The sequence below is a fragment of the Epinephelus lanceolatus genome, chromosome 8, assembly GCF_041903045.1.
Source record: "Epinephelus lanceolatus isolate andai-2023 chromosome 8, ASM4190304v1, whole genome shotgun sequence".
Taxonomy (NCBI): domain Eukaryota; kingdom Metazoa; phylum Chordata; class Actinopteri; order Perciformes; family Serranidae; genus Epinephelus; species Epinephelus lanceolatus.
The window spans coordinates 20948743-20961620 of NC_135741.1; the positions used below are offsets into that span (position 1 = coordinate 20948743).

At 41.3% G+C, this 12878-nt stretch overlaps 2 protein-coding genes across 6 annotated transcripts in view; both read left to right on the plus strand.

The window, feature by feature from the left end:
* Positions 1-2624: 2624 nt before the first annotated feature.
* Positions 2625-4061, plus strand: LOC144464195 (secreted frizzled-related protein 5-like). Its single transcript, XM_078170408.1, has 4 exons — positions 2625-2629; positions 3262-3437; positions 3520-3606; positions 3742-4061. Exons 1-4 carry the CDS (start codon positions 2625-2627, stop codon positions 4059-4061), a joined length of 588 nt encoding a protein of 195 aa, XP_078026534.1.
* A 7101-nt stretch (positions 4062-11162) lies between these two features.
* Positions 11163-12878, plus strand: part of LOC117257902 (cyclin-dependent kinase 17-like) — a 53797-nt gene continuing 52081 nt past the window's right edge. For 4 of the 5 annotated variants that reach the window (XM_033628305.2, XM_033628310.2, XM_033628313.2 and 1 more), the window contains exon 1: positions 11347-11480. The gene's annotated coding sequence lies outside the window, so the exon portion shown is untranslated. Of the gene's footprint in view, positions 11481-12878 lie in introns of all 5 variants that reach the window. The other variant, XM_033628306.2, reaches the window with a different exon arrangement.

Consider the following 12878-nt stretch of genomic DNA (forward strand, 5'->3'; position numbering starts at 1 on the left):
AGAGTTGTGTCTCTGTACTCCAGAGCCCATGCAGCTGTTTTCTGCAGAGCACAAAGAACGATTCAGGTTCTTTACAACAGGGTTCCACCTTTTTTGTCCATTGTAGAAGCAAGAATTGTGGATTTTAGTCTCAGGATCATCGATGAAACTTTGCCTGTTTTCACCCAGGCTTGGGTGACCCAAGCAAGAGTTGTGTCTCTGTACTCCAGAGCCCATGCAGCTGTTTTTTCCAGGGCACAAAGTGTGGCACATAATTTATCCATGGCACGAGCAAGGATTGTGGCCTTTGGGGTTGTGATCAGAGATGAAACTGGTGTTGTTTATACCCTGACTCATGCACTTGTTTCAGCTCTTCTCAGATTGACCCGAACCAGAATTGCCAACGTTCTCTCCAGAGCCTGTAAAGCTTTTTTTTCCATGAGACAACAAATGATTTGGGCTATATTTAACGGGGCCCCATCAGTAGGTGTAGCACATTTTTTAGCCATGGCACGAGCGAGAATTATGGATTTGGGGTTCCTAATTATAGAAGAAACTGTGTTTGCTTTCATCGAGGCTCATGCAAGAGTGTCCACTCTTTTCAGCATGACCCAAGCCATATTTGCGTCGTGTTCCTCCAGAGGCCTTGCAGCTGTTTTTTCTAGAGCACAAAGAACGTGTCGAGTTATATTCAACATGGTCCTACCAGTAAGTGTCGTACCTTTTCGGACCGTGGAAGGTCTAAGAATTGCACAATTCCTGACCATGACTCGAGCACGAATTGCACCTTTCTTGTCCATGACACAAGGAAGAATTGTGGATTTTGAGCTCATGACCATCAATGAAAATGGGCCTGTTTTCACCCGGGCTCATGCAAGAGTGTCAGCTCCTTTCAGAATGATCCAACCCAGAGTTGCACATTTTTTCTTTAGAGCCCGTGCAGCTGTTGTTTCCATAAGACAACGAATTACACAGGCTTTACTGAACTAGCTCCCACCACAAGTTGTAGCATATATTTGGTCCATGGCACAATCAAGAATTGTGGCCATGGTTCTAAATCAAACTGTGCTCATTTTCAGCCGGGCTCAAGCAGCAGGTTCAGGTCTTTTCAACAAGACCCAAGACAGAATTTTGTCTGCCTCCTCCAGAGTCCTTGCATCTGTATTTTCCCCCAGACAACAAATGATTCAGGCTGTAGTTAACATGATCCCAGTAGAAAAGATATCTCACTTTCTCGCCATTGTCTTTTTCATGGCATTTCTTAAGGAGATGCAAATGAATTTCCATGCATAGGCCTGGAGGAGGAACAACACCTGAATCAACAGAATTCTCCTCATTGTTTGGTGGCAGACAGCAATGGCGGTTCTCGGGTTTTCTCCGGGCGCTCCGGTTCTCCCGAATGTTAAACAATTAGATCAATAAAATAACCTAAATTTTAAAAAAAAAACATGTTTTGCATGTAATTTTTTGATGACACATCATTCACTTCACACAACATGTTTACCTTTATAGAAATTGTTTACTTTTACAGGGGTTTATTAATTTTGCTGACATCTTGACATAAACATTCATCATAAAGAAAAGCAAAAAAAAATGGCTACTCACATCCTTTAGGGACTGTTCCTTGCTTATGAGGGGCGAGGGTGGTGAAAAGGGGGAAGCATGTCAAATAATTTTTTAAGCACTCGGGAGGGATTAATGTTTTTTATTTTGTCTTAGGGAAGGGGCATACAACTCTAAATGGCTGTACTTTGAATTTATTTTATTGCTGATTTAAAAAAAAACAGCAAGACAAATTGCCTAAATTACACACTTCATCATAGCCAGAGAACTTATCATTGGTTTTTTACATTTCTGATGCGATGAATGCTTCAGTCAGACAAAAAAAAAAAAAGAAACAAATCTGAACCTAAGATCATGATATTTCATCAAAATCACTTTATTCTATGTCCTTCTTTAAATTTTGGCCACAGATAAACCATTGGCACTAACTAACCAGAGTGCATGACAAGTGAGAGACCAAGGCCTTTTGCAACTTTTTTCAACTTTTGGGCTAACAAAGAAAAAAAAAAACCTTTATTGAATACATTCAATACATAGACAATGTACATTACAGATTTTCAGTCTCAAAGTCGTAGAAAATATATCTCATAACATGAAAATAATGTAAAAATAAGTTGCACAGAAATAAAATGTAGGGAAAAGAAAGAAACATAACGAAAACAAAAATCCTCAGGGTCTATGAAACAGATGGAATAATACTGAAGTGTCTAAATAATCATTTAATAATAGTTTTTTCCAGTTTATAATTTTTTAATTTTAGATTTTCTATAGCAATCAAGACTGTTTTAAGGTTGGTATCTCCAAAAATATAATAGGAGAGTGGTCTATTAGGCCAAATCATTTTATGCTTTGTTCTTTTCATCAGATGAGAAATTGGTATTGTTAAAAATAAGTAATTTATAAATCTTTGTTGGCGTGACATCTTTTATTCAGAATGTTTTAAAAGGATCCTCTGTAAATCAAATCAAAAATAAGTGGCATGAAAACAACCTTCACATTTGGGAAGAAATCACAGATATTAGCTTTAACCTGTGTACAAGCTTAAATAGAAACTCCTTGATTCTATTTGGAAATATATAATCATGAGGTAACAGCAAGATATCGTCCATCGTTTTCTATTTAAGTATAACTATCTTCATCTGAAAGTAGTAATATGCTCAAGATGACTTCTGCTAAAGGCGTTAATGCACTTTCTATCAGATATAGAGACTCCATTAATAGTAAGCGGGCGTTCTCTTAAAGGTAGTGCATTAAGGTAATAGGGACATTAGCAGTAGAGGTATTATCTGGTAGCTACTGTAGCTAGTAGCTGCTTGCTGTTGTTGTAGTGTGGTGGCCAGGGTTACAGCAAATAACCACCCTTACAGTAGGCTGAGAATGAAAGGTAATGACTGGCCTTATTAACAGGAAAATACACTGAGATTAATGATAAAGTTACGCAGGAGCAGGGTCATCAAGGGTTAACACCTTTTGAAAGCTGTGCAAATTGGTGCTGATATCTGAGGAGAAGCCCTGGTTTCACTCAGAAACCAAGCCATCAAAGCACTATAATCTCCTTCTTTGTCACATTAGCACCTCCTGAGTTTAGAAAAAGAAAAACAAGCAACCAAATGTGATTTAATCTGGTCTTGTTTGTTTCCCACCACTACACTATTGACTCAAATCCTTTGATCAATTCAATGCTGACCATGTTCGCCTCTCCATGTCTTTTATCATCAGGTTTATATCGGCCTGCAGGAGTTTGTGTGAATCTGTGCGGGACAGCTGTGCATCAATCATGAGTTGTTATGGCTACCCCTGGCCAGAAATTCTGCGCTGCGACCAGTATCCTGCAGACCATCGTATGTGTATCTCCTCTATCACCAACAGCTCTGTTCACGCAGGGGGACGCAGAGGTAAGTAGCTGGCTAAATAAACACATAAGCTTGAGTTAACTTCATTCAACAAAAAATTCAATTAGTGGTTTGACCATTTCAGTGCCTCAGGCAAGCTGTCAGGATTGTGAGTTGGAGGAGGCCTCCTCTTCAAAAGATGCGCTGGAGACCTTTTGCAGGAGTGATTTTGGTGAATATCAGTATTATTTTATCTTAACTCTCTTAAGTTTTACATTAATTCTGGCCAATAAATAGACACAAACAGCACACTGTTTTCATGAAGTTGATGCCAATCATAATTTGTGTTCATCTGCTTTCTCCCCAGTTGTGAAGCTGCGTCTAAGACGGCTCAAGTACAGCCCAGTAAGCCTGTCTCAGTTCTCGCTGGCTGCCAAACTAGACGTTCTGAAGCACGGACCCCTGTTAGGTGGGCAGATATGCTCCCGCATAGAGCTGTGGTTGGAGAGGGATGCCACCTGTGTAAGGAACATGACACGGCACCATGCACGAGGCGGGACCTTCCTTGTGACAGGCACGGTGCAAGGGGAGCGCCTGGTGGTCAATAAGGCTTATGCCTGGCAAAGACGAGACAAGAACCTGATGGCAGCTGCACGCAAATGGAAACATCACAGATGCAGGAGCTAGGACTACATGTTAGACTGGAGGATTCGAAAGAACTGAGACGTGGATCAAGCATTAAAAAGCTATGCACGAAGGAAGGACAGACATTGCATTTACTGTCACAGGGGAGTAAAAAACAGTCCAAAAATACTAGTAGTAATCAGTCAAATCAGTGATGTCATACGGTATATGGTCTGAAAGTGCTCCATTGACAGTGAATTGGGAAAGATGGTTTTGATGACACTGATAGCACCCAGGGGGGATGTTCTGTACATTTTGTGATACAGGACGGAGGACACTACAATATAGAGCTCATTAGAGTAAAAGAGAAAACAAACATTCAGTGATCTCTCCTTCTCATTGTCCTGACAACACCACAAGTATTAGACTCCTCTGGTTTCTGGCTTTGACAGAGAGATGCTCATGTTCACAAATACTGATTGAACTTTCCAAGTCCATAAACATAGCAAACTGGATTTATTAATTTAGGTGGTATTTCTCTTTAAGAAGTAGGAATCACTAAATTATTTTTCTTTAAAAATGACTCAAACAGATGAATCAACTATCAGATTAACTGACTATTCCTACCCGTATCCCCTCAATGCGAGGTAGACTGAAACTTTGACTGAAGTCCTCCACATGCAGCTCTGTTGAATCTGGGGCAGGATGGGGCAAAGGGGCCCCACTCTCGCTGACTGATGCTGAGGTGGCCCCGTCTCCACCCGCAAGATCCCGGGGCCGTTGTTGTAGTGCACATACAGCAGCAGGCCGATAACATTCAGGATGTACACATGAAAAAAGACCATGACCACCACGAAATAAGCCCGAGAGCAGACATTACTCCTCTGGATGTGCAGTCGAGTGGAGCGAATAGGCTCTTTGAGATATGATGGAGGTTTGTCGCTGTCGTTGTATTCTTCCTGCTCCATCAAATTTCCCTGAGCGTCTTCCATGTTTGCAAACGAGCGCAATGGAGAAACCTGGAGATAGCCTGTCTCTTCACAAGGTAAGGTTGCGTCTGTTTGATAGCATTAGCTAGCTGTCTGGCGTTAAAAAACCTAGCTAGTTAGCTAGCAAATATGTGGCTGTTTCGATAAAAACCAACGCTGTCGTTTCTGCTGCTTTTACCCAAAGAAACAGGGCGGCTCCGAGTGAAAAAGCAGGTATGGAAACAGTCGTTTTCTTTGATAAATAAATGTGTCATCATTCATTAAGGTCCCTTAATCCTGTGTTAGCTAGCTTATCTGGCTGGTGCGCTGCCCCTGACAACCTGCCTAACAACAAGGCGGACAAGCTAACGACAGCACATGAGCCGCCGTTTCAGGTCCCACAGTAAACTAGCGGCCTCTAGCGGTCAATGCCGGAACAACACTATAGTCCGGACCATGAACTGACTTTTTAACACGCAGAAGAAAAGACGACAATAATCACGACAAAAAATCCAACAATACTTTTATCAGATATTCACTTATTCCGGGAACAATACCACCTGCAATATATAAATGGACAGACCAGACTTCTGATGGTGAGACTCTATTTACTCTTCCAAACAAATATGTGCAGCCCAACAAAATTAAGGTTGCCAAATTATGAATTAAAATTATACATGGATATTATACAGTGAATTCTAGTGCTAATTATATTACGATTAAAAAAATAAATTCCAATTGGGGAAAAAAAAATATGGAACACTATGATTCCATACTTAATTCCATCATTCTCTGCCTTTATGACATCACGTGCCTACAGCCCACCTCAGACCTATTGTATTCTGACGTCACGTGAAATTGTGTCTTGGAAGTTCTGCCTTTGATGTGAGAGGAGGGAAATAGGAGGACATACCACTTGTTTCTAGGCTAGTCTTAGGCTAGACTATCAACTTATCGTTGGCGTTTTCGCAGTCAGAGGACATTTTTGAAATTCAACTTTCAACTCCCTACATCAGCTAATATGTTGATCATTTTTGCGGGCTGGGTTGCACTTCCGTGGGTCCACAAAACTGTTGGTGGACTCATCAGGTCTGCTCTGGGACATGATTGCCCCAGTTCAGTCAGTGTTAACTCAGCAGAACCTGTCCAGGAACTACCCCCAGACAGGTTTTTTCCACCAACAGCCCCAACAGAGTTTTTGCATCAGGATGCTGTCGCAACACCTGACCTGGGCCATCTGACTGATGAAACTCTACAAAAAGGGCGAGAGCTTGGTAGACCTTTATGCAGCCACTCAGTCATTCCCAGGTTGGATTTGGGCAGCGAGAGGCCTACAGAGCAGGACAGCACTGCCGTATGCACCAGCGCTGTGATTTACAGGAGTCCATCAGGCGGCAGGAGGATTAACCTTCCCACTTTTGCCCGCCACTGCTATCTGTTTCGGTCCAGTTTCTCCCCAGTGTTTGGGAGAGGCAGGGAACATATCGACACATTTGCCGTAGTGTCACCACAGCCAACAGTCCTCTCACTGCAAACAAGATGCGCAGATTTTTATTCTAGAACCAGAACAACTGTTGTGTCGTTTTTCCCCATGGCACAAGCAAGAATTGTGGCTTTTCGGGTCACGGTCAGAGATAGAGCTGTGCTTGTGTTCACCCAGGCTCAAGGAACAGTATCAACTCTTCTCTGGGTGACCCAAGCAAGAGTTGTGTCTCTGTACTCCAGAGCCCGTGCAGCTGTTTTCTGCAGAGCACAAAGAACGATTCAGGTTCTTTACAACAGGGTTCCACCTTTTTTGTCCATGGTAGAAGCAAGAATTGTGGATTTTAGTCTCAGGATTATCGATGAAACTTTGCATGTTTTCACCCAGGCTCGAGAAACAGTATCAACTCTTCTCTGGGTGACCCAAGCAAGAGTTGTGTCTCTGTACTCCAGAGCCCATGCAGTTTTTTTTTCCTGGGCACAAAGTGTGGCACGTAATTTATCCATGACACGAGCAAGGATTGTGGCCTTTGGGGTCATGATCAGAGATGAAACTGCTGTTGTTTATACCTTGACTCATGCACTTGTTTCAGCTCTTCTCAGATTGACCCGAGCCAGAATTGCCAACGTTCTCTCCAGAGCCTGTGAAGCTTTTTTTTCCATGAGACAACAAACGATTTGTGCTATATTTAACGGGGCCCCACCAGTAGGTGTAGCACATTTTTTAGCCATGACACGAGCGAGAATTATGGATTTGGGGTTCCTAATTATAGAAGAAACTGTGTTTGCTTTCATCGAGGCTCATGCAAGACTGTCCACTCTTTTCAGCATGACCCAAGCCATATTTGCGTCGTGTTCCTCCAGAGCCCTTGCAGCTGTTTTTTCTAGAGCACAAAGAACGTGTCGAGTTATATTCAACATGGTCCTACCAGTAAGTGTCGTACCTTTTCGGACCGTGGAAGGTCTAAGAATTGCACAATTCCTGACCATGACTCGAGCACGAATTGCACCTTTCTTGTCCATGACACAAGGAAGAATTGTGGATTTTGGGCTCATGATCATCAATGAAAATGTGCCTGTTTTCACCTGGGCTCATGCAAGAGTGTCAGCTCTTTTCAGAATGATCCATCCCAGAGTTGAACATTTTTTGTTTAGAGCCTGTGCAGCTGTTGTTTCCATAAGACAACGAATTACACAGGCTTTACAGAACTGGCTCTCACCACAAGTTGTAGCATATATTTGGTCCATGGCACAATCAAGAATTGTGGCCATGGTTCTAAATCAAACTGTGCTCATTTTCAGCCGGGCTCAAGCAGCAGGTTCAGGTCTTTTCAACAAGACCCAAGACAGAATTTTGTTTTCCTCCTCCAGAGTCCTTGCATCTGTATTTTCCCCCAGACAACAAATGATTCAGGCTGTAGTTAACATGATCCCAGTAGAAAAGATATCTCACTTTCTCGCCATTGTCTTTTTCATGGCATTTCTTAAGGAGATGCAAATGAATTTCCATGCATAGGCCTGGAGGAGGAACAACACCTGAATCATCAGAATTCTCCTCATTGTTTGGTGGCAGACAGCAATGGCGGTTCTCGGGTTTTCTCCGGGCGCTCCGGTTCTCCCGAATGTTAAACAATTAGATCAATAAAATAACCTAAATTTAAAAAAAAAAACATGTTTTGCATGTAATTTTTTGATGACACATCATTCACTTCACACATGTTTACCTTTATAGAAATTGTTTACTTTTACAGGGGTTTATTAATTTTGCTGACATCTTGACATAAACATTCATCATAAAGAAAAGCAAAAAAAATGGCTACTCACATCCTTTAGGGACTGTTCCTTGCTTATGAGGGGCGAGGGTGGTGAAAAGGGGGAAGCATGTCAAATAATTTTTTAAGCACTCGGGAGGGATTAATGTTTTTTATTTTGTCTTGGGGAAGGGGCATACAACTCTAAATGGCTGTACTTTGAATTTATTTTATTGCTGATTTAAAAAAAAACAGCAAGACAAATTGCCTAAATTACACACTTCATCATAGCCAGAGAACTTATCATTGGATTTTCACATTTCTGATGCAATGAATGCTTCAGTCAGACAAAAAAAAAAGAAACAAATCTGAACTTAAGATCATGATATTTCATCAAAATCACTTTATTCTATGTCCTTCTTTAAATTTTGGCCACAGATAAACCATTGGCACTAACTAACCAGAGTGCATGACAAGTGAGAGACCAAGGCCTTTTGCAACTTTTTTCAACTTTTGGGCTAACAAAGAAAAAAAAAACAACTTTATTGAATACATTCAATACATGGACAATGTACATTACAGATTTTCAGTCTCAAAGTCGTAGAAAATATATCTAATAACATGAAAATAATGTAAAAATAAGTTGCACAGAAATAAAATGTAGGGAAAAGAAAGAAACATAACAAAAACAAAAATCCTCAGGGTCTATGAAACAGATGGAATAATACTGAAGTGTCTAAATAATTGTTTAATAATTGTTTTTTCCAGTTTATAATTTTTTAATTTTAGATTTTCAATAGCAATCAAGACTGTTTTAAAGTTGGTATCTCCAAAAATATAATAGGAGAGTGGTCTATTAGGCCAAATCATTTTATGCTTTGTTCTTTTCATCAGATGAGAAATTGGTATTGTTAAAAATAAGTAATTTATAAATCTTTGTTGGCGTGACATCTTTTATTCAGAATGTTTTAAAAGGATCCTCTGTAAATCAAATCAAAAATAAATGGCATGAAAACAACCTTCACATTTGGGAATAAACCACAGATCTTAGTTTTAACCTGTGTACAAGCTTAAATAGAAACTCCTTGATTCTATTTGGAAATATATAATCATGAGGTAACAGCAAGATATCGTCCATTGTTTTCTATTTAAGTATAACTATCTTGCTATCTTGCTCAAGATGACTTCTGCTAAAGGCGTTAATGCACTTTCTATCAGATATAGAGACTCCATTAATAGTAAGCGGGCGTTCTCTTAAAGATAGTGCATTAAGGTAATAGGGACTTTAGTAGTAGAGGTATTATCTGGTAGCTACTGTAGCTAGTAGCTGTCAAAAAATGCAGTAAAAAGTGTAATATTTGCCTCTGAAATGTTGTGGAACGCAAGTTTAAAGCAGCATATTATGGAAAAACTTAAGTACCTCAACTTAATGACCCTGTATGTTACACTGCCGTGGCATAATTGTGGGGTTGGGATCAGTATTGCACTTTAAAGTTACGCTATAGAGTTATGGGAACACCAAGAGACAAATTAGGCCACCCCTGCCTCCTAAATCTGCACCCCCAGTTTGTAACACAAGCCTTCAAGCTTATAGATTAAGATGTTAAATCTTGAGCCTACACTGAGATAACCTTGATGACATCAGCAGAGTAGGGTTTTTGACATTGAAAAGCTCCTTTTAAGGGCCACAGGAAATAGGCAGCGTGCCTCACATGTAAAATCAGCGTAGTGCCCATTGAATCCATCGATCAAAATTCAAAACATAAAAAGCTTTTAGTCCAAAAATGTCACAGTCAGCTCTCAAAACCCATCATAACCGTATAGAAATCAACACGTCATCTACATCTGTTGAGGTTCAGGAATTCTTTAAGAACATATATAGCCTATAACCTGTTGTTAAACAGTTAGCCCGAAGTTACCAGGAAGAACCTTTTTTAATGATTAACACACCTGACTAAAGAAAGTAAGAAGTGCAAGTAAAGTAAGAGTAAAAACAAAGAAAGAAAAAGAAAGAGTGAGGCTGTGTTGTAAGTGGGGCAAATGAGCAAAAGCATGGCTGTAAAGATGCGTATGTGTACATAGCAGGTAGCTAAGCCATAGATTATTTAAGGTCCATTAATGCAATCAATAAATCTTTTCCCAAAGAACACTTATTCGCCTTCCTGACTGTAGGGTTTGCCTTAACAGGGACTATCTGAAACTGTCCCTCCAGTGAATCAATGTGGCCTGTGAATGAAAACATGCTGTTGTTGTTTGAAATACACCACACGGTGGCGATAGAGACCAGAGCAGCAGGCAGACTTCTCCTCATCTCCTGCGTTTGCTGTGTCATCTGTGATTCCTGACGTCATTGTTATAGATGCAGGTGTTTCCCGGAGGTGTAAAAAAAAAAAAAAAGTGTTCATGTTTTATTCATGTTTGTTTCATTAATAAAAATAAAACAAAACATTTAAAGGAGGTTGTGTGAAGATGTTGGCATTGGGTCTCCACAGTGGTCATCCAGGTAGTGGCCATTTTATATCAAATGGAGAATATGCTTGTCACTAAGTGTGTCTAGGCTGCAGTTAAATGAAATTCAGTTATTTTGTCTGATGTGTGCATCACTATGAATTAAATCCTCGCAGCTGTGGGAGCGCACGATTTATTTCAAAGGGGGCAAATGAATCCTCAGACTTCCACTCATGTTGGAGATCATACACTTGCATTTCCATAATTTTTCACTCCATGCATTATTCACAAGGAATTTCTCTGAGGTGCACATTTAGATGGGAATGGTGCTTGTGTAATGAAGGCTAATTTCCCCGGTGACACTGCCCCCCAAATGAATCCGTCGGACCCCCCTTTTACACACAGAGTGAAGAGGAGAGTCTGTATACACACATTGAAAGTCTCTGTCACACACACACACACATGCACTCACACACCCCTTGCGGTGTTTTCCGGGATCACGCCACCGCTTCCACTTGGGATCCACACAGCAGCAGCAGCAGCAGCAGCGATATGGCTGATCATCACCACACGGGACGGTGCTGTTTTTAAGCGAAAGTAAAGACAAATAATGCGTAATTACGGGTCAACAATGCGCGTACTGAGGCCACGGGACACTGCGACACACCGTGCAACCCAGGGATAAGAGTTACCCGGCGAGTTAAGAGGCAAATCCGGTGTGTTTTACGGCAAACTAGTTGGAGGAACTTGTCGCAGTGGATCCATCCCAGCGTGCCGCCTGGATTACCATACACAAGTGGAACAATAGTCTCCTGCAGCAGGAACACTAGCAGGTCAGTGGCAGCGGGGGGTTTTGTGTTTGTTTATGTCCAGCTTGTGCTCACACCACGTTTTGATCCTGTAACGACAATGCTGGGACAGCAGGCAACCATAAGCACGACTGTCCTATCACCTGACATTGCAGGTGGAGTTTCTTTTTTCGCGATTAAAACAAAAGGTATTTGGTGGTTTTCGCTGGATTATACTGCGTAAATGCGCGCGTTTGTGGAGCTGATATGGACACTTTGGTTCTCTTCAAATATCGCTGTAGGGGAATGAAAGTGACACCATAGCAGATAAAAGTGTTAAATAGCGATAATGGCACTTTAAGTCCAAAGAGTCGGTGCGTAAAGTGTAAATCCACGGTGATCACGCTGGGATACTCTCTGCAATGATTTCCAGTCCGTTTCCCGTGGAGTTTCTGAGCCGGTCGGGTGGCTGTGTAACTTTTCCTCGCCCTGCCTGACTCTCCTCCTCCCGGATACTTGCGTCAGGAAAACACGGGGAGAGAGGAACTGACCGAAAACGCAAAAGGCCTGGAAGGTAGAGGAATCTCTGCCAGGCAGGCCCGACACCAACTGCGTGTTTTTTTCTTTGGTTTGATCCAGTCCCGTGATATTTATCGTTCGGCTGCTTGCTGTCCACTCGGTGTATGTATGTGCGCTCTGGCCGCAGTCATGTCCACTTACATGGGATATTGTCAGGACCCTCAGTCCAGTCCTGCGGTCACGCAGTGTTGTCGATAACCTCGTGGATGTTCGCCGATTGCGAGACGTGTACCATCACCAACACAGCTTGAGCAGTTATTGTTTGCGGCAAAAACATGTATATAAAGTCTTAATGTCTTAGCAGCGTGTTGGGGTAATCATTTAGCGCTGAATTATTCATGTTCATCTCAGTGTGGGATGTCCGGATTGGAAATCATGCGCATCCGTCAGTGCCTTTGCCTTGGCGATGCACATCCGTGGATGCACCCCGACTGGAAAATAGCACCCATAATCCCAGACCAGTAGTTGCCCTTTCTTATCTCTGTATGTACTGTATGTTATAATTGTCTTATTACCATAACGACAGTGGAACTAGTTTTGGTACCTTTCAAAACACCACACAGATTTTTTAATTTAATTTAATTTATGTATCATTATTATTTTTATTCATTTTATTTTATTTCTATTTTATTTCTGCATGGTCTTACTCTCTCACAGTGTAATGCCCTGAAACCAATTACTGCACCAGTATCCATGTTCTGGTTTGAATGTCACCCAGTTGTGCACTGTTCTGTGGTCAATAATGACTTGTTTAATCAGGACATGGCCTCCCTGAGATTACAATTTTCTTTCACAGGAATGTCCTTAAGTAGTAATACTGGAAAACTTCGAATAGTAGCCTGGGCTATTATTTTCTTAAATCAC

What these genes read in the sequence shown, in the direction of transcription:
- LOC144464195 (XM_078170408.1), top strand. An exon ending in TCACGCAGGGGGACGCAGAG is followed by an intron (nt 3,438 to 3,519) that starts GTAAGTAGCTGG and finishes TGACCATTTCAG; the next exon opens with TGCCTCAGGCAAGCTGTCAG. An exon ending in CTTTTGCAGGAGTGATTTTG is followed by an intron (nt 3,607 to 3,741) that starts GTGAATATCAGT and finishes CTTTCTCCCCAG; the next exon opens with TTGTGAAGCTGCGTCTAAGA.